The sequence below is a fragment of the Primulina tabacum genome, chromosome 6 (genome assembly GCF_025594145.1).
Source record: "Primulina tabacum isolate GXHZ01 chromosome 6, ASM2559414v2, whole genome shotgun sequence".
NCBI lineage: Eukaryota > Viridiplantae > Streptophyta > Magnoliopsida > Lamiales > Gesneriaceae > Primulina > Primulina tabacum.
Genome location: NC_134555.1, coordinates 21,171,649 through 21,193,431, shown reverse-complemented (window position 1 = coordinate 21,193,431; position 21,783 = coordinate 21,171,649). Strand labels below are relative to the sequence as shown.

Below are 21,783 nucleotides of genomic sequence, written 5' to 3'. Positions count from 1 at the left end.
ATAATAATGAATGTCGAATAAAATCTTCTATTAAAAATTATCAAATGAATATTAAGCTTATTGGGCTGACCATTAAGGGAAGTGGTTAGAATGGGCTTCAAGTGGTCTGCCCCTGCCCAATTTCCCTGGGTAAACGACAAGAACTAAACCTAATTTAAGAAGATGAAGCTAACATGAAAGAAATTTCATAAACGAAAAGAAATTTAATATTGACGTCATTAATTAAGAAGAAAATAAAGACCGGAAGTTGAAACAAAGTGAGGCGGGCCGATATGCCATTTTGGCGGAATTGTCAACATAGCCCACATTTTTTTAAGGCGGGTCGGAATGACCCGACAAGTTAGTCTATTTTGATATATCTAATTAAATATTAATTTGATATAATTATAATAAAACTTACTTTTGTTCATTAACTACCGAACAAGGAAATTGAAATGTCACCAAAACCACTTTTATATTTCCACACCAAATCACTCATTCATCCTCCACTTTACAAATCAAAGTGCAAAAAATGATTCACCATCTTTCTTGAATACCCTTAACTTAGAAGTCAAGCAAAATGGACCTTTTACCATGTCACGTGGACAATACGTAATAACAAAAAAAGCTATGCTTTCTATACTATAATATTATATATTATATAATTATTTCGATAACTTAAAAAATAGAAATAATACTTTAAATTATAAATGAACTCAATTTTTACTTCATTTTAACAAAATAACATTTCATAACAAATCAAAGGTCATGATTTGCCAGGTCATTTGTCCTAAAATTATGCAACCCATCTAACCACTCTCCCCTAAAATATACACTAATTAGAGTGTTCTAACACACTTTAAATATATGTTACTATTTCTTAGGTTTCACTTCAAATCCACCAATTAAAGAACATACACTACATTCATCAGGAGAAGAATAAATTTCTCCTTACTTTCGGATACATGTATTCATTCAGCCATACTAAACACATCAACATTAGAACAAATCAACATTAGAACATCTTCAAACAAATGAAGCCGCCGCCATCGTCGTCCACTTCTTCTTCCTCGGCCACCCTCCTCCGGAAAGGGCGCCTCTCGCCCCATCTCATTGCTCTGTTAGCCTTCATCTTCTTCATTACCATCCTCTACGGCGAAGATTTCGGGTGTATATTGAGCTCCCAATTCCATTTTCATCAACCCTTGCCTCTCCACCAAACCATATCGTCGTCCACAAGTATGTTCGTATAATTTAACATGCCATTGCTCGTCTTCTATTCTATTTCTTTTATCATATATAAATTGATTTTCTCTATCCAAAAAAATTTATTTCACCCCCTCATTCGATATTGCTAGCTCTACAACAGATCCGACGAGCTAGTAACATTTTTTGTGCAGTTATTTAAATAATTGTGATTGCTTTCTTGGTGGTAGAGAAGAAATCCGGAAAAAAATTAGCTTTTTCGATCGGAGAGAGTGAAAAAGATTGCGATATATTCCAAGGAAGATGGGTGCGAGACGAGTCGAGGCCGCTTTACGAGGAGTCGGAGTGCCCTTACATACAACCACAGTTGACATGCCAAGAACACGGCCGGCCGGACATGAGCTATCAACATTGGAGATGGCAACCTTATGGATGTTCTCTTCAAAGGTTTTGTTAATTATATATTCATTTATTTTTCAATAATGACATGATAATTAGGTGGTATTATATAAATTTTAATTAATATTATTAAATATTTTGCACCACTCTAGCTAGCTAAGACTTACCTGTTTGATTTTTAATATTATTCGAGCATAATTACGATGCTAGAATCTTATTATGCTATCTAATTTATTGGCATCACCTTCCAATTAAGATTGTCCATAACGTGAGTGACTTTTCTTTCTTGAAAAAAATAAATAAATTTAAATCAATCATTACCTTAATTGAAAAATAATCTCAACTTTAAAAGTAAAAGAATAAAAATGAATAATATCAGCATCTACAATTTTTAAATTCAGTAGAATATAATGTTTTGGTTCTACAAATTAATGAATTCGATCTTATATTTATATATAATACCATCTTCTTTTTAGAGAATATTATGTTTAATTTTTGGCACCGAAAGTCCATGTCTTGACCTACCGTCATACCAACTAGTTGTTGACCAGCTCTAACTACTCACTCCACAAACAATTTACAAAGTCGGATATGAGTGACGATTTAATAATTAAATTAAATAACTTGAATTTCTAAGTTTATTTTAGGAATTGTTTCCCTATCTAATTTGAATAATATATCTTGAAAATATTATATAAAATCTTGGAAAACACAACAATTCTTAAAATTCTTATGGAGATTATATTAATTGTGACATATATACAGTTTGATGAATAAAAATACCGATCTGATCTATTGCTTAATGAAATTTTTATATTACTGATGGAAATTACTACCAATCTCACTTGGTTTGTATAAAGAACTTTTGAATTTCTAATGGACGTATTAACTGTGACATATATATGCAGGTTCAATGCGACGTTAATGTTAGAATCCCTTCGAGGAAAACGAATGATATTCGTCGGAGATTCTTTGAATCGAGGACAGTATGTTTCCATGGTTTGTTTGCTTCACAGAATCATACCTGAAAATGCTAAATCGATGAAAACTTTGGGTTCGCTAACGGTTTTCACTGCCAAGGTATGCATGCATGGCCTTGTTTATTTAATTTGTTTTTCTATATAAACGTTAAACTAGTGAATAAATATAAATATATATAACATTATAACTTTGCTTTCGATTGAGTATGCAGGATTATAACGCAACGATGGAGTTCTACTGGGCTCCCTTTTTATTAGAATCAAACTCAGATGATGCAGTGATACATAGAATAAGCGATAGAATAGTTCGAAAAGGATCCATTAACAAGCATGGAAAACACTGGAAAGGAGCCGATATTGTTGTGTTCAATACTTATCTGTGGTGGATGACAGGCCTCGATTTCAAGATTTTGTAAGCTCTTGTAATTTCTCTGTTTATACTATACATACACAAGTGTGTGTGTGTGTGTGTGTTTGTGTGTATACATATATGTATATTTATTTTATAAATTAAAAAACATAGGCAAGGTTCCTTTGAAGATGAAGAAAAAGATATTGTGGAGCTGCCAACAGAGGAAGCGTTTGGCATGGCAATGAAGAGCATGTTGAGATGGGTGAAGAAAAATATGGATCCCAAGAAAACAAGAGTCTTTTTCACTAGCATGTCACCTTCTCATCAAAAGTAAGCTAGTAGAATACATATAATGGCAAATTATTATTTAATTACAAATTTATATTTATTATATATAGTCTTTATAACCAAGTATCTTATTTGAAAATAAAAAACTTCAATGCTTCTCTTATAATTTTATAGTCACCTTTTCGCATGAGTGTTGACATGACGTTAGATATATTGACACTATCTGAAACCATGTCTAACACTTTTTACAATTTTGATTTCATAAAGAACCAAAATAAAAATTATGTCAACTTACAAGGTGGATTTTACAATTTTTGCTTAATCAAGAAATAGGGTGTGGGTTGCAAGATCAAAAGGATTTGAGTGGAAATTATAGTTTTTGATCATGTGCTAAACTTTCTATCCTATAATCGCAATACACATGGCATCTTTAATTTCCATAGATAGCAAGATGGTGCAACTATGAGAACTAGATGGTCAAGAAGCAATAAATACTCTCAGTGCGAGAGTGTTTGAAACATGACGTTCGAATTATTGTATAATTTAAAAGACATATTTAATTCTAGATATTGCTATCAGCTGGTAATAGAATTGCATTACTAACCTAAAAAATAGTTTTTATATATGTTTTTGTATGTAATTTTTAATGTTGGCTTTTTGACAAATTTGTTTTTTAAACTAATTAGTCTACCAAAACTCACAACTAACCTTAATTGTTATTAAAATTCTGAAAATTGCAGGAGTATTGACTGGGGAGGGCTTCCAAATGGGAGCTGCTACAATGAAACAAGCATCATAGAAGATCCAACATACTGGGGATCAGACTGCAGAAAGTCCATAATGAATGTCATTTCTGATGTTTTCAGTGGATCAAAGGTTCCCATCACATTTCTCAATATCACACAGCTTTCGAGTTACCGAAAAGACGCACACACGTCCATATACAAGAAACAGTGGAGCCCTTTAACTCCCGAACAGATAGCGAATCCGGTGAGTTACGCCGATTGTGTGCATTGGTGTCTGCCTGGGATTCAAGATACTTGGAATGAGCTCTTGTTTTCTAAGCTTTTTTATCCTTGATACCATCGACATGTCGGATGATTGGGGTCGCCGTAAGCTGTGGACAGCTAGAAAATTCATGTAGAGTACCAAAATCAAAGCAGGAAAAAAAATTCAATGATTTTTATTGGAAAATTGAAGAGCTCGCTATCTCTAGAAAGAGTTTGTGTGTATTGCTATCGATTCTTGGAAGAAAAGACGAATAAATGTGTCAATGTATTTTGGTCCAAGAGATGGAAGAGTTATGCTATATTTATGTGTCAATGTGTCATCATATGGATTTGATTTATGAGATGAGAAAGAGTTATGCTATATATATGTCTATAATTACACATGGTTACACATTGTTTTTTATATTACAAAATTATCTTAAATAAAGTTTAATTTCAAAAATAATTTTTTGGTCTTTTTACTCATATCACTTCATATAAACCCATTAATGAACATGTATATACCACAGTTCATCCATAGAAAAATAAATTTCTCCTAATTGTTAGAAACTTATTGTGGGGACCCAGACGCTAATCATAATCTTAATCATCATTTGGGACAATTAAATCATTAATAATAAACAGGGTCTAATTTTTCTTTTAAAATACAATATGAAATGCGGAACGTAATGGAATTCAATCTAATATAAATATCAGTATAAAGCTACAAGTCTTGTACTACATACAATCATTCAACTAAGGTTTAACATCTAAATCTCAAGTGTCTAAACCCTATCTTTAATCAAGTCCGTAGTCTCCACTCTAATCACGATCTCCCTTCATCTCCTCGACCCTGAACCTGTCCCACCTGTTGCCATGCACACATACAAACACGACAACAGTCGGATAACTCCGGTGAGATAAATATCCCAGTATAAACAATGTAAACATGCAATCATATAAAAGCAAATATAAAAGCATGAAAAACATATCAATAACATGTATCAAATCTGAACAACTTGTATCAATACCAACTCTGAATCACACTCTGTGACTCCTAGACTCTGACTCGACTCAATCTAATCTAGGGATCCCGATCTGAATAAGAACGCAACGTTCTCCCATCTACTTTACCCCAGCTAGATGGTGGTACGTTCTTAGTCCCAGACTTTGGCTGTCTATATCAAAGATCTGCAATAGGAGTCAGTCTTCTCCTCAGTCTATCGATATATATCCAAAAGTCCAGTGACTTGGCGGTTCTGCCATGGCGGTTCTACCAAAGACTAGGCGGGTCTGCCCAATTCTGACTCATGCTTTGCTATAATCAATAGAATAAGCATATCAATATCAAGCATTGCAAATATCAAATGCAATAATCATTCAGTATGTGATTTTGGGAGACTCAAGTTAAAGCTAACTCGAGTTGTGCAATCCCGAATCAACATTTATTTATACATTTCTTTCTTTCTATCTGACTCTGTCGAAGTCTCGGATTCACAGCCTATCAATATCAATCTGGTAATGACAATATCGAAGGAATACAATATCAATACCTTCCTCAATCAATACTGGATATAATCAGAACTCAATCAAATTCTGTTTCAACAGCATAACTGCACAATCTTAATATACCCAGCCATACAAATCGATACATATTAATTCCTGCAACTCATGGTCAATAACGATACACATATGATATCATATCTCAACCCAATCAACTCAGAAAATCATAACAATTCTATACGATATCCGTTCTTCAATCCGGTTTCAATTATACGATTTCTGACATGTCAGAAACACCATATATGAACCACATCCGATTCTGACAATATCATAATTCAAAGACATATCAAAACGTAACAAAACTTACGTCCAGTTGTAGCCTGTGTTGATAGGAACACAGTATTGAAGTCGGATTGAAAATCAAACAGTTAGATTTTGCACAATCGCGACCCTATGATCCACGAATAATTTTTTTGCAAAGTTTCCTTCGATTTCTCCTTTTTGTTGCTGAAGAATGTAGTTTGATACGTTTATATATATATCCTGCATGTTGTGAAGCTAGGTGGCTCGCCCTTTGTAAAACACGTCTCGCGCATATGCGCGACATCACTCGGCGCATATGCGCGAGACCATATGTCTCGGTGCGTCCTCTGCACAGCACCTCGCGCATATGCGCGCCCTTACTCGGCGCATATGCGCGAGGCCTTTGTTCATTTTACCCAACTCTCGGGTACCCTCGCGCATGTGCGCGGATACACGTCGCGTATATGCGCGAGGTTCTCTGGACATCTCGCGCATGTGCGCGCTCCCCGTCGCGCATGTGCGCCCATTCCGCTGGAGTTAACTTTAAACCCTCGCATAGCTCGCGCATATGCGCGCACACCCACCGCGCATATGCGCGAGACCCTCTGCCCGTTTCGCGCATGTGCGCGTCTCATGTCGCGCATGTGCGCGAAAGGCACTGTCCTCGCCCTTACATCTTTTCATGCTGAATCAAATCGTCTCCCGATTAATCCTCTCATAATCATATCAAATTATAAATCAATAATTATAGATTACTAGGATTAAATTATCGGGCATTACATTTCTCCCCTCCTAAGATATGATTTCGTCCCCGAAATCACAGGCAATCAATCATATCAATACGAAGGAATGTAATAGAAACGGAATAGAAACTTACATCAGCGAAACAATGCTGGGAATTCCTGTCTCATGTCTGATTTAGTTTCCCAGGTAGCTTCTTCAACGCCATGACGACTCCACTGAACTTTCACAAGTGGAATAGTTTTCGTTCTGAGCTGTTTTTCCTTCCGATCAAGAATCTGAATCGGCTTTTCAAAATAGCTCAATGTCTCGTCCAATTCGGCCTCGTCTGGCTGAATAATATGTGAAGCATCTAGCATGTACTTCCGCAATAATGATACATGAAAGACATCATGTATCCCAGATAATGAAGGCGGTAGGGCTAATCGATAGGCACGATCTCCGATCTTTTCAAGAATCTCATATGGCCCAATATATCGTGGAGACAATTTTCCTTTCTTGCCGAATCTGACAACTCCTCGAAAAGGTGAAATCTTCAAGAATACTCGGTCTCCTGCCTCAAATACTAACGGTCTACGTCGAACATTGGCATATTTGGCTTGTCTATCCTGGGCTGCCTTCATTCTCTTCTGAATTAGCTTCACTTTTTCAGTCATATCTCTGATCATATCAGGTCCAATCTCAGGAACCTCAGAGATATTATCCCAAAACAGAGGGGACCTGCATTTCTTACAGTACAACGCTTCGAAAGGAGCCATCTCAATACTCGTCTGATAGTTGTTGTTGTACGAGAACTCACAAAGAGGCAATGCATCTTGCCAATTAGTGCTAAAATCCAGCACTATTGCTCTCAGCATATCCTCCAATGTCTGGATAGTCCGCTCTGACTGTCCGTCGGTCTGTGGATGATATGCGGTACTAAGATTCAATTTCGTACCTAGAGCCTGCTGTAAACTCTGCAAGAAGTGTGAAGTAAACCGAGGATCACGGTCTGATACAATCGACTTCGGCACTCCGTGTAATCTGACCACCTCTCGGACATAAATTTCTGCCATCTGGTCATGTCGGTACGTCATCTTGTACGGAATAAAACATGCGGATTTGGTCAATCTTTCAATCACGACCCAAATCGCATCACAACCTCGGGAGGATCTTGGTAGCTTCGTTACAAAATCCATGGAAATGTGATCCCACTTCCATTCAGGAATAGCTAGACTCTGTAACAGTCCTCCTGGTTTCTTTCTTTCTGCTTTCACCTGCTGGCAATTCAGACATTTGGATACAAACTCAGCAATATCAGCTTTCATCTGTTTCCACCAAAACTGTCTTTTCAAATCATTATACATCTTTCTGCCACCAGGATGAATACTGAATCGACTGTTGTGTGCTTCTGACAAAATCTGTCGTTTTAACTCTGAAACATTCGGCACAACCAGACGATCGTTCACATCCAGTACACTATCCCGTACCTGATACTCAGATCGATGTCCTGCTCTAACCATCGATATCGAATTTTGAATATTCTGATCAACTTTCTGCGCCGCTTTAATTCTCAAAATCAGTTCTGGTTCAACTTGAACAGCATATAGTCTCAGCGGTCTATAATCTGTCTCAAATACTAATCCGGACAAACAGCAATCTTCTATCAAATTCGAAACATCAATCGTCGATAAGGATAAAGAACATACCTTTCGACTCAGTGCATCTGCTGCTGCATTCGACATTCCTGGATAGTATTTGATTTCACAATCAAAATCTTTAAGCAGATCAAGCCATCTTCGCTGTCTCATATACAATTCTGACTGTGAAAATAGATATTTCAGGCTCTTGTGATCAGAATAGATCTCAAACTTCTCACCATATAGATAATGTCGTCATATCTTCAAAGCGAAGACAATGGCCGCCAATTCAAGATCATGAATTGGGTAACGAGTCTCATGTGGTTTCAGCTGTCTTGAGGCATAAGCAATCACATGTCCTCGCTGCATCAGAATACAACCCAATCCTCGATGAAATGCATCACAATAAACCACACCAGTACCTGATGGGATAGTCAGTATCGGTGCACTGGTCAGTCTTTTCTTTAATTCAAGAAAACTGGTCTCACATTCTTCAGACCAAACAAATGGAGCATTTTTCTGAGTCAACTGTGTAATCGGCTTGGCAATACTGGAAAAATCTTTAATAAATCGTCGATAATATCCTGCCAAACCCATAAAACTACGAATCTTGGGTACTGAAGTTGGTCTCGGCCAAAAAATCACTGCCTCCACCTTACTGGGATCAACTGATATACCATCTCCGGATATAATATGACCCAAAAATACAACTTGTCTCAACCAAAACTCTCATTTTGACAGTTTAGCATATAATTTCTCAGTCCTCAGAATTTCCAACACAGTTCTTAAATGCTCAGCATGCTCAATCATATTCTTCGAATAAATCAAGATATAATCAATTAATATAATAACAAAATCATCAAGATACCTCTGAAAGACACGGTTCATCAACTCCATAAATACAGCCGGTGCATTCGTCAAACCAAATGGCATGACAATAAATTCATAATGTCCATGCCTGGTTCTAAATGCGGTCTTTGAGATATCAAAATCTCTGACTCTCAGCTGATGGTATCCAGATCTCAGATCGATCTTGGAATATACAGATGAACCCTGCAAGTGATCAAACAAATCATCAATGCGAGGCAAAGGATATTTGTTCTTTACCGTAGCCTTGTTCAGTTGCCGGTAGTCGATACAGAGTCTCATCGAACCGTCTTTCTTCCTCACAAACAGTACTGGAGCACCCCAAGGAGACACACTTGGTCTGATGTACCCCTTGGCTAGTAAATCTTCCAACTGTTCTTTCAACTCTTTCAACTCATTCGGTGCCATTATGTACGGCGCCCTCGAAATCCGAACTGTACCTGGCATTAACTCAATGCTGAAGTCGATCTCTCGAATCGGAGGTAATCCAGGAATCTCATCTGGGAAGACGTCAGCAAACTCACACACCACTGGCAGGTCTGCCAATGAGGGACTCGATTTCAGTAAATCAACTGAATACACAAGGAATCCCTCTGCTCCTTTCTGTAACAATCGAGTCATAAACAATACGGATATCTAAGGAATTCTCGATCTAGAACCCTTACCGTAGAATTTCCACTCATCAGTCATATCTGGTCTGAATCTCACAATCTTGTGGAAACAGTCAACAGTTGCTCTGTACTTGGTCAACATATCAATCCCGATAATACAGTCAAAATCAGACAATCCAAATACGATGCAATCTAAATCAATCTCATGCTCATCATACTGTAGTATACAATGTTTTACAGAATTCACTGATATTAAACATGTCCCCAACATAGAAGAGACAGACACTACAGACGATAATGGCTCAATAGGCAAAGCATGACTCAATGCAAATTTCTCAGAAATAAATGTATGAGAAGCACCAGTATCAATCAATATATAAGCAGGGTAACCAGAAATAAAACAGTTACCTGCAACAACATCATCTGGTGCCTCCTGAGCCTGCTCCTCTGTCAAAGCGAATAATCTGGCTTGCTGTCTAGGAGGCTGGCTCACTGTCTGGCTACCTCCAGACCTCTGCTTTGACTGAGTTGGGGCTGGCTGAAACGAATGAACAGCAGCGGGTCGTCTATCAGTCTGTGCCGCTGATCCAGATGATTCGGCTCCCTGGGATCTTTGGGAACCTCTCTGTGGACACACCCTAGCAAAGTGTCCCTGCTGTTTGCAGACGTTGCAACTACCAGTCACTCCCTGGCATTGCTTAGTCAGATGTCTCCCTCCGCAGGTTCTGCAGTACACTCCAGTATAGCTCTGGCTCTGTCGGGAACCACCCGATCTAGATGAACTGCTCCCTGATTTCTTGAATTGTTTTCCTCTAGCTTTCAAGAAATCTTTCTTTCCACTACTGCTGCTACCACCCTCAAATCTGGGAGTTGGTTGCTGGGGTCTCGGTGCTGAAGGAACATGGGAAGCTCCTTTCTGTCGAATCAGACCAGCTTCTGCTCCTTTGGCTCGGTTCAGGGCATCAATGAAATTATTCGGTCGCCCTGTGTTCACCAATGTAAAGATCTCGGGGTTCAAACAATTGATGAACTGATCAGCAATAGCTTCTTCATTCTCGGCCACATGTGGAGCAAATCGCAACAAAGTAGAAAACTTGGTCACATATTCCTCAATATTCAGTTGACCCTGCTTCAAGTTTGCAAATTCCGCTCCTTATCCTTCCTATACGACACTGGAAAGAATCTATGATAAAACTCAGTTCTAAATACGTTCCAGGTAATAGCTGTACCTCGATGCTCCAAGGCTCGCTTGGTTGTAATCCACCAGTTCTTTGCAACATCATGCAACTGGTGCCCTATCAGTTTCACTCTCCGCTCATCGGTGTAGTCCAAAGATTCAAACAGCATTTCTATGTCATCTAACCAGCTCTCACAATCGACAGAAGTCTCTGTTCCTTTCAGGGTTGGCGGTTTAAATGACTGAAACCTCTTTAACAGTGTTTCCATCGGTGTTGGTGTAACATCCATTGGAGGATTCGAAGTACTACCCTGTTCTGGTATTCTTCTGGGAGGCATATCTGATTACCAAAAGGATTAGTAACCAAATACAACATATCTGTTTCGGTCCTCCTTTGATCATCTTACTGATGATCAAGAATCGGTTCTTATGCATTCTCAATAAAACACATTACCAAATCAAATCAGATAACAAGGTAAACATGCATTATAAAGAAGTAAAACATGCTAGCAATCAAAAGCAGGAAGAAAACTCAATCTACCCCGCTCACTAGCTCCTATCGCAGTCTAAAGGATCTATCGCTCTAATACCACCTGTTGTGGGGACCCGGACGCTGATCATAATCTTAATCATCATTTGGGACAATTTAATCACTAATAATAAACAGGGTCTAAATTTTTTATTTTTTTAAATACAATATGAAATGCGGAACGTAATGGAATTCAATCTAATATACATATCAGTATAAAGCTACAAGTCTTGTACTACATACAATCATTCAACTAAGGTTTAACATCTAAATCTCAAGTGTCTAAACCCTATCTTTAATCAAGTCCGTAGTCTCCACTCTAATCACGATCTCCCTTCATCTCCTCGACCCTGAACCTGTCCCACCTGTTGCCATGCACACATACAAACACGACAACAGCCGGATAACTCCGGTGAGATAAATATCCCAGTATAAACAATGTAAACATGCAATCATATAAAAGCATATATAAAATCATGAAACACATATCAATAACATGTATCAAATCTGAACAACATGTATCAATACCAACTCTGAATCACACTCTGTGACTCTCTCAATCTAATCTAGAGATCCCGATCTGAATAAGAACGCAACGTTCTCCCATCTACTTTACCCCAGCTAGATGGTGGTACGTTCTTAGTCCCAGACTTTGGCTGTCTATATCAAAGATCTGGAATAGGAGTCGGTCTTCTCCTCAGTCTGTCGATATATATCCAAAAGTCCAGTGACTTGGCGGTTCTGCCATGGCGGTTCTGCCATGGCGGTTCTACCAAAGACTAGGCGGGTCTGCCCAATTCTGACTCATGCTTTGCTATAATCAATAGAATAAGCATATCAATATCAAGCATTGCAAATATCAAATGCAATAATCATTCAGTATGTGATTTTGAGATACTCAAGTTAAAGCTAACTCGAGTTGTGCAATCTCGAATCAACATTTATTTATACCTTTCTTTATTTCTATCTGACTTTGTCGAAGTCTCGGATTCACAGCCTGTCAATATCAATCTGGTAATGACAATATCGAAGGAATACAATATCAATACCTTCCTCAATCAATACTGGATATAATCAGAACTCAATCAAATTCTGTTTCCACAACATAACTGCACAATCTTAATATACCCATCCATACAAATCGATACATATTAATTCCTGCAAATCATGGTCAATAACGATACACATTTGATATCATATCTCAACCCAATCAACTCTGAAAATCATAACAATTCTATACGATATCCATTCTTCAATCGGATTTCAATTATACGATGTCTGACATGTCAGAAACACCTTATATGAACCACATCCGATTCTGACAATATCATAATTCCAAGACATATCAAAACGTAACAAAACTTACGTCCAGTTGTAGCCTGCGTTGATAGGAACACAGTACTGAAGTCGGATTGAAAATCAAACGGTTAGATTTTGCACAATCGCGACCCTATGATCCACGAATAATTTTTTTGCAAAGTTTCCTTCGATTTCTCCTTTTTGTTGCTGAAGAATGCAGTTTGATACGTTTATATATATATCCTGCATGTTGTGAAGCTAGGTGGCTCGCCCTTTGTAAAACACGTCTCGCGCATATGCGCGACATCACTCGGCGCATATGCGCGAGACCATATGTCTCGGCGCGTCCTCTGCACAGCACCTCGCGCATATGCGCACCCTTACTCGGCGCATATGCGCGAGGCCTTTGTTCATTTTACCCAACTCTCGGGTACCCTCGCGCATGTGCGCGGATACACATCGCGCATATGCGCGAGGTTCTCTGGACATCTCGCGCATGTGCGCGCTCCCCGTCGCGCATGTGCGCCCATTCCTCTGGAGTTAAATTTAAACCCTCGCACAGCTCGCGCATATGCGCGCACACCCACAGCGCATATGCGCGAGACCCTCTGCCCGTTTCGCGCATGTGCGCGTCTCATGTCACGCATGTGCGCAAAAGGCACTGTCCTCGCCCTACATCTTTTCATGCTGAATCAAATCGTGTCCCGATTAATTCTCTCATAATCATATCAAATTATAAATCAATAATTACAAATTACTAGGATTAAATCCTCGGGCATTACACTTATAATACTCAAAACAATATAATGAAACCACCACCTTCCTCCTCCACTGCCACCCTCCTCCGGAAGAGCTGCCTGTAAGGTTCAAAAATAAGAGGACGTAATTCAACTGCATGCAAATTAGAGAAAATGTAAAATAGCTAATTAAATAGTTTTAATTGCATAAACTGAATATGATGTGCATGATTGCATGTATAAAATATACTTTCTACACGAATGCATGTAAACTGTGTTTTTAAAGGTTATTCGATATGCGATCGAGGAATGGGAACCGAGGGCTGAAAAATAGAAAAGATTTTTATTAAATAATTTTAATTATTTAAAATAAGGTTGATGCATTATGATATTTTTAAGAATAAAGAGTTTTGATGTGATTTTATATACGTCGAGACGTAATTTTTAACTGTATTCGATATGAATTTTTCAAGAAATCTGCTAATATTTTCGTGAACTTTCCTAAACGAAATATTTTAAATATGCACTAATGGACTTAATGAATCTATTGTACCATGTTAATGAGCTTAGGCTTGTTTACTTGATAATTAATAAATTTATAAGCCTAAAACCCTCCCCATTATTTTCATAACACACGGCCCTTCCCCTCAATTGCAAGGACTCTCCCCTCCCCCCTCAAACACAGCACACATGAAATTTCAGCAAGGGAAGTCACGTTTTCTTGACGGATATCAGCAAGGGTCCTCCGTTCGTCTCCGTTCTTCGCATCTCAACGTATTTGTCTTGCGTAATATACGCAAAAGCACGCCTTAACTATCTTATTCCCATATATCACACCATATTATTGTTTTGAATTACGTTTGCATGAAACATGTTTACCTTATGTTTATTTCGTTTTTATGCCTTGACACATGAATAATTTATGATTTCATGATTCAAAACATAGAATATTATTGCATGAAGGGGCCACCATCTTAGGGACACCATAAGGGGGGATTTTAAGAGGGTTTAAGGGCCTAGACAAGCACACACCACGGCTGCACATGATAGGAACAAGGCTGGATGAATTATTGCTTGTTGGTGTTCAAGGGTTCGGCTTTGGGGTATTAGGGAGGGAAGCTGCACGGGGATCTCCTAGGGTGAAGGGTTGGGCTCGTGAGGGTCCTGGTCTTGTGTCAAGAAGGTCCACATGAAGCTGGAAGGGCTGGAGAAGAAGAGGCTCACGGCTAGGACCCTTCCTAGCCGTGGCCGTATGAGGAAGTAGGGGCCTGCATGTTTCTGTGCATGGGCCATGGGGGCTGGGCCAAAGGGATGATAAGGAGGTTAATCACGGTCCTAGGTAGGGTTTGGGCTCGGTGGTGGCTCGGGTGGTAGAGTCCTAGCCGATTATAAGTCTCCTAGTCTAGGTAGGTAACTCGCGTGGCTTTGGTTGCGTCGAGCAGGGGGCTGCAGTGGGTTAGGCTGAGTCCAGTGGGTCCAGTTGGTTCATGGGAGGTCTTGTCAGAGGTTGGCTCAAGGTGGCTCAGACATGGCTCGATGAAACTGAGAGTTGGCTCGAGGGGTTCAAGTTTGGGCTCGATTTTTAGAGTTAAATGGATAAATGGTCGAATCGTGGTCCACGAGGGGTCGAATCATGGTTCAAGACAGTAGTTTAGATATAAAAAGTTTATATTTAAAATTTGAGAAGAAAACATTAAAGTTTGAATTAATTCGGGATTAAAACGCTCAACGAATTAATAATTATGAAATTAAATCAAAAGCCATGAAATTAACCTAAATAAAAATATTAAAAATTTAATTTTAACTTAAATAAATATTTGAGATGGTCTAGAGTCAACGAAAGTAAGAAAAAGTTAAAATCGAGAAATTTTATGTCTAGGGGTAAAACGGTCATTTTACACCTAAAAAATAATGAACGTCCTGATAGTGCCCTGAATGCTGTAAATAATGATAATATGCTTATTTTAAATGTTTATGAAATTTTATGATAAAACGATAATGCTAAAAGATATGTTGCTGGAATTGGTGACCCCTTTAGAAGTCTCCTCGGGTGCGTGTGAGTGAGGACTTAAACACGCTGAAAAGACTCGTATTGGTACATTGGAGATAGTCGTCGAATCTGTGGCTTTACAGTTCTCAAAAGAACCCATAAAGTGTCAAACTGATGATTCGAATAATGACAAACAGATTGCTACCAGACAACTAAACTGAAACGTTCAAACTCAAAAGACATCAGTTGGAAAAGATGTAGTCTAGCTGAACTGATCAATCAACTAGTTTGACTCCTGATTAGTTAGTCATGTCATCAGTTGCAATTTGAATCTCAACAGACAAACTAACAGTCCGCACCAAAGCAGAACAGTCTGATATATCGTACCTCTGTCAGAAAAAGTCATCTTCATTGACTAAAAGATGATTCAACGGGTATTAATCATTTAATGCATTCAATGTGACCGTTTGAATCGAAAACTATATATTTCTGATGAGTTCAGTTGAGAAAAATGTGAATAATCCACGAACAAATACAATGAGAACAAATCATTCAGTTGCGATTCAGTTTCGATTTAATTCAGTTTGCAAATCATAAATTCTAGCTCACACCTCATAAAACTAAGAGTTTCAATTTGTCATTGTTTAAGTCCAACGGAAGTGAGTAATTACAGTTCATTGTAATCAATCAAAAGCTTTTAGTAAATTCTTATCCTTGAAATAGAAAGGGTGACATATGAGCAATTGAAGTCTCTGAACATCCATAAAACTCTTTATGTCCATCTTTTATTCATTCAATTAGCACAATACTTTAGCCATAATCTTCGATCTATCTTTCATTTTGTTTACGCACTACTATTAGTTAACTGATCGATATTGACATACAAGATTTCAGGATCAGTTCCATAAACAACTGATTCATATCCAAAAAGATATCAAAAACTGAAGTGTTTATTCAACTCCCACTTTTAAACACATCATCTATATAAACTGATGCTAACAAAGTCATTTTTCTAGAACTTGTTCGTTGTTCTAGAATTTGGGTTTTTTTTAAATATCTTTTAGTATTACAAGAGTTTCTTCGTCTTTTTCAAGGATATTTTTACCTTTTGTGGTACATAATACAACATACTGTCATAATTTTGTTCCATATTTTGGAATTCTCTAAGTCTCGGGAGAGTTTAGAGGAATGCTGCACTATTTCCAGGAACTTATTAGATTGAACCATAATTTCACTTTTAGATTCTGATATGTTTCACTTTGCTCCTGATATCTAATCTTAGTTAGATTTTCTTGTTTCAAATATTCCAAAGTATTGGAATAAGTCCTGCAAATAATTAATCTCGAACATGTATTCAGATCCATATTATTTGAGAAAATTCTGTTTTTCAAACATTTAATTACACAGTAATAATAATTTTGTATGTGAAATAATTTTACTTTGGTTCTGATACCATTGCTGTAGTAAGAAAATCAATAATATTTTTTATCATTTTGTCAAAATTGGGGAGTTCTAACCAATATTTTAAATCTTAAGGAGTGAACCCTAAGTTTAAACTTGAATTGAAGATTTTTCCTCTAATTTAACCTTATTTTAATCAATTCCAGCATGTATATTAAATGGTTAAAATTCTGAATACAAATGCAGGAGTATTCATTAGAGAAGGCTTCCAGATAGGAACTGCTACAATGAAACAAGCATGATAGATGATCCCCAGATTGCAAAAAGTCCATAACGAAGGTCATTTTTGAAGTTTTCAATAGATCAAAGGTCCCCATTACATTTCTAAATATCACACAGCTTTCGAGTTACCGAAACGACGTCCATACATCCATATACAAGAAACAGTGGACTCCTTTAACTCCCGAGCGCACAACGAATCTGGTGAGTTACGCCGATTGTGTGCATTGGTGTCTTCCTGGGATTCAAGACACTTGGAACGAACTCTTGTTCTCTAAGCTATTTTATACCTGATTTTAAGGACATTTTGGAGGATCAGGGTCACAGGAAGATGTGTGGAAAGCAGGAGAATTCTTGTAGATGACCAAATTAGAACAAGAAAAAAATTTATGGGGCGGAAAAAAATCATACATGCATACATTCATATATATATAATTCCCTTTTTTATTTTGTGCTATGTTATTTTCTACGGGGTAGTTAACAAAATAAATTTGGTCAAATATTTTTTTTAAAAATGATTTTATCATGTATATTTGAAAACAGTCTAATATATTTGAAAAGGTCATTTTTTAAAAATAAAATTTGACCTAGGTTATCCACTTAAATGTCTCATTTTTAACATAGATATATATATATATGGTATAACAATTTTAATCATATAAATATTTACTAGCCAAATATTGGAAGATATCCAGATAGAGGTTAATTGCGGAAACATTGAATTTGGTAATGTATGTTATCTTGTTTTTTGTGATTTTGACTCATTTTCTGACATGAAATTACGTCTGTCATGCCCCATGCCCAGAGTGATGATATTGACGTTATCTTCAAATAAAGGTTTGAAAACAAAAAATGTCAGTAGTACATAAATTTTAAAATCATTATTTTTTATATAAAAATAATAAAATATTATCTTTAAATTTATGATTCATCAATATAACAGGGAAACAAAAGAGAAAATACAATAACCAAGGGTAACCACAATCGTGAATTTCTAAAATCAACTTCAACACGAGAATACCAAATCATTGTCATCTCTATTTTTTTTATAAAAAAAACACAACTTTTTAAAAGTAAAAATTTACAATAAAAAATAATGATCTGAAACTCTCAAAATATATTAAACTACACACTTTATAAAGTTTTTTCTCTACTCAATTTTGTTTTTCATCACACATTGAGAGATCTATTTATAGAATTTTTTAGAAATAATCCGAAAATAAATACATCATTACATACATCATCACACACAAATTTTCAATATTTACAACTCTTATTTTTAACATTCAACTTTTTATTTTCAACATTCAACTTTCTTATTTTCAACACTCCGCCTTATGATAATGATCATGATAAAATGATTGTCTTCATTAGGTGTTTTTACATTGTCTCGTCAAAAACCTTACTAGAAAAAACTCATTGGGATAAAAATCATAGTAAAGAAAAAAGAGTACAGTCACGTAAACTCCCCCTCATGTTGACACGAACGATTCTTCACAAATTTCGTTAGATTGCGCATCCCAATGTTATACATATGCTTTTTGAATACTGTCGTGGGAAGTGCCTTTGTGAAGAGATCTGATGAGTTTTTACTTGATTGAATGTAACGAATATCAATATCTTTATTCTTCTCAAGTTCTTGGGTGAATGCGAAGAACTTAGGGGGAATATATCTAGTTCTGTCGCTTTTTATGTATCTTTCTTTAATTTGAGCAACATAAGCAGCATTATCTTCATATATTATCACACACTTCTTGTCGAATAATAATTCGCATGAGATTCGGATATGTTCGGTCATTGATTTTAGCCGTACACATTCACAACTTGCTTCATGTAGTGCAATAATCTCGGCATGATTTGATGAAATTGTTACGAGTGTTTGTGTAATGTACCGTACTTTTAAACTATTTGAAATTTGCGGAAAAATAAAAATTTTCTTAAATAAATAATAATATTTCAAATTGCGTTAAAAATAAAATGCTCGTCTAAAAGTATTTGAAATAAAACAGTTACCTACAACATTTGCAAAAAAGTAAACGTTTAAACAACATAAACAATCTCGTAGAAAAACAAAGTATTTGAATCAACATTCATAAATTCTTAAAACATGGCGGTCCTCGGGTTTAGCCTTCTGCGCAGTCCAAGCCAGCTCATTGGTTCCCACCCCTCGTCTCCTCATACTCTTCCTCACCTGCATCGATTGTGGGGACCCGGACGCTAACCATTTCCTTAATCGTTTCTAATATCAAATGAAACAATAAGGTAATGTGGGACATAAAATTTTTTTAAAATACACAGCGGAAACGTAATGTAAATAAATCTAATTCACATATTAAAGTTCAAGTTCAAGTCTAGTACTTAATACATTCCTATTAAACTAGATTTCAATTACTATAGATCAAGTACTGAATCCTAGTCCATTTCTGAGCCCGGATCTCCACGCTATCTAGTCCAGCCTCGTTCTCTTCTTGACCCTTATCCTGTCCCACCTGTTGTCATGCACACATACAAACAAGACAACAGCCAGATAACTCCGATGAGAATTATATTCTCAGTATAAACCATGTATACATACAATCATAAAAACAATATAAAGCATATAACAGATATTCCTAACATGTATCAAAATCAGTGACATGAATCAAATATTCATCACATGTATTATAATCCTAAACATGAATCAATATCAAGAAGAAATCATATTCTAAACATGTACCATCATCAGGAACATAATTCAATATCAAGCAATGAATCACTCTCCGTGATTCTCAGACTCAGACTCGACTCAGTCCTAATCTAGGAATCCCGTTCGGAATAAGAACATACACCCACCTACACTCCCGATCGGGGTGGTGGTATGTTCTTATTCACGGACTTTGGCTCTTTCCATATCGAACACCAGTAATAGAAAAGACTCCAGTTCTATCCACTCCGATATAGCCAAACGTCCGGTGTCCTGACCTAACCGTCATAGACTATGGCCCTATCGCCAATATCCTATCCTGCGACAAAGTGCAATGGGCCAGTGACGAGTCCTCACTATCCGGCCCTTCTGTCACAAGATCAAATGTCTACGACTAGGCACATTCGCCTATGACTCAAGACATACATTGTCTATACATCCATAGACCAGAGATATCAAACGTATTTAATTGCAAATAACAATGCAATAAAATAAAGTATGTGATTTAGGGAAACTCGAGTCAAACCTCACTCGAGTTGTGCAATCCCAACTCAACATTAATTTATACATTTATCTTTACGGTCTGACGAAGTCGAAGTATCGAAGTCAAGTCTGTCCATATCAAATCTGAAATAACAGTATCAAATAGACCGTGTCAATATACCGCTTAACTCAAAGCCTGTTCTGATCAATACACAACTCAAAACATAATCTGATCAATATCGAATCAAGACACAATCTAATTCATATCGACGATATCACGATATAATCGAAGTCACTACTGAATCTGATCAATATCAACCCATAGCTGTTTCGTCGGCATAACAGTACAGTCTCCGCAACCCCGTCAATTCCAACATCATAGATATAATACCAGCACTCATAATCAATATCGGTACGAATTATAATCTCAACGATAATAAATCTGATATCGATTCTTAATCAAATCGATTCCGAAAATCATAACAATTACATAAACAGTCTGTTCTTCGTTCTGACTTCACATATACGATGTCTACTGTATCAGAAACACCATACGTGATTTTTATTCAATTCTGACAATATCACATTTTTAAACGATATCTAAACGTAACAAAACTTACGTCCAGCTGAAGCTGTCGTTGCTAGAAGCACGGTGCTGTACTCAGATTTAAATTCAGACGGACGGAATTTGCGTGACGTTCAATTTTCGCACATATGCGCGCCCAAGTGCCGCGCATATGCGCCGAGAGCTCTGTCTGAATATTTATCAACTCGCGCATATGCGCGTCCTCTACTCGCGCATATGCGCGAGACCTACTGTCTCGGCATGTAATGTCCTCGGCTACTCGCGCATATGCGCGACATACTTCCGCGCATATGCGCGAGGCTCTCGGGTCATGACACTCATTTCTCCGCACCACTCGCGCATATGCGCGCCCACTCCTCGCGCATATCCGCGAGGTCTTCTGCCCATCTCGCGCATATGCACGCATCCGTGTCGCGCATATGCGCGAGGTGTACTGTCCTCGCACATATTTCGTGTTTCCTTCCCTCTTTCCCGATCTAATCCATTCCGTTTATAACACATTCAATTACCAATAGATTATAATAATTATCGTCAAATCATTTCAGATTACAGTAATCAAATTCTCGGACCTTACATTTCTCCCCCCCTAAGATATGATTTCGTCCCCGAAATCACAGGTAATCAAATCAGATAAAGAAGAAATGTATAATAGAATCAGTCATAACTCCCTTCAGTGTAATGACTTTGAACATCGCTACCTCATATCAGACTTAGTCTTCAAGGTAGCCTCTTCGATGTCCTGATAACTGTACTGTATTTCCAACAGCGGAATAGTTTTCATT

The 21,783-nt window shown here is 37.3% G+C and overlaps 1 protein-coding gene across 1 annotated transcript; it reads left to right on the top strand.

The window, feature by feature from the left end:
• Positions 1 to 857: 857 nt before the first annotated feature.
• LOC142549188 (protein trichome birefringence-like 33) lies at positions 858 to 4,498 on the top strand. The gene is made up of 6 exons (XM_075658018.1): positions 858 to 1,218; positions 1,416 to 1,632; positions 2,493 to 2,664; positions 2,777 to 2,976; positions 3,088 to 3,246; positions 3,945 to 4,498. The coding sequence occupies exons 1-6, from the start codon at positions 1,014 to 1,016 to the stop codon at positions 4,282 to 4,284; spliced, it is 1,293 nt and encodes a 430-aa protein (XP_075514133.1). The 5' UTR covers positions 858 to 1,013; the 3' UTR covers positions 4,285 to 4,498.
• The last annotated feature ends 17,285 nt before the right edge of the window (positions 4,499 to 21,783 follow it).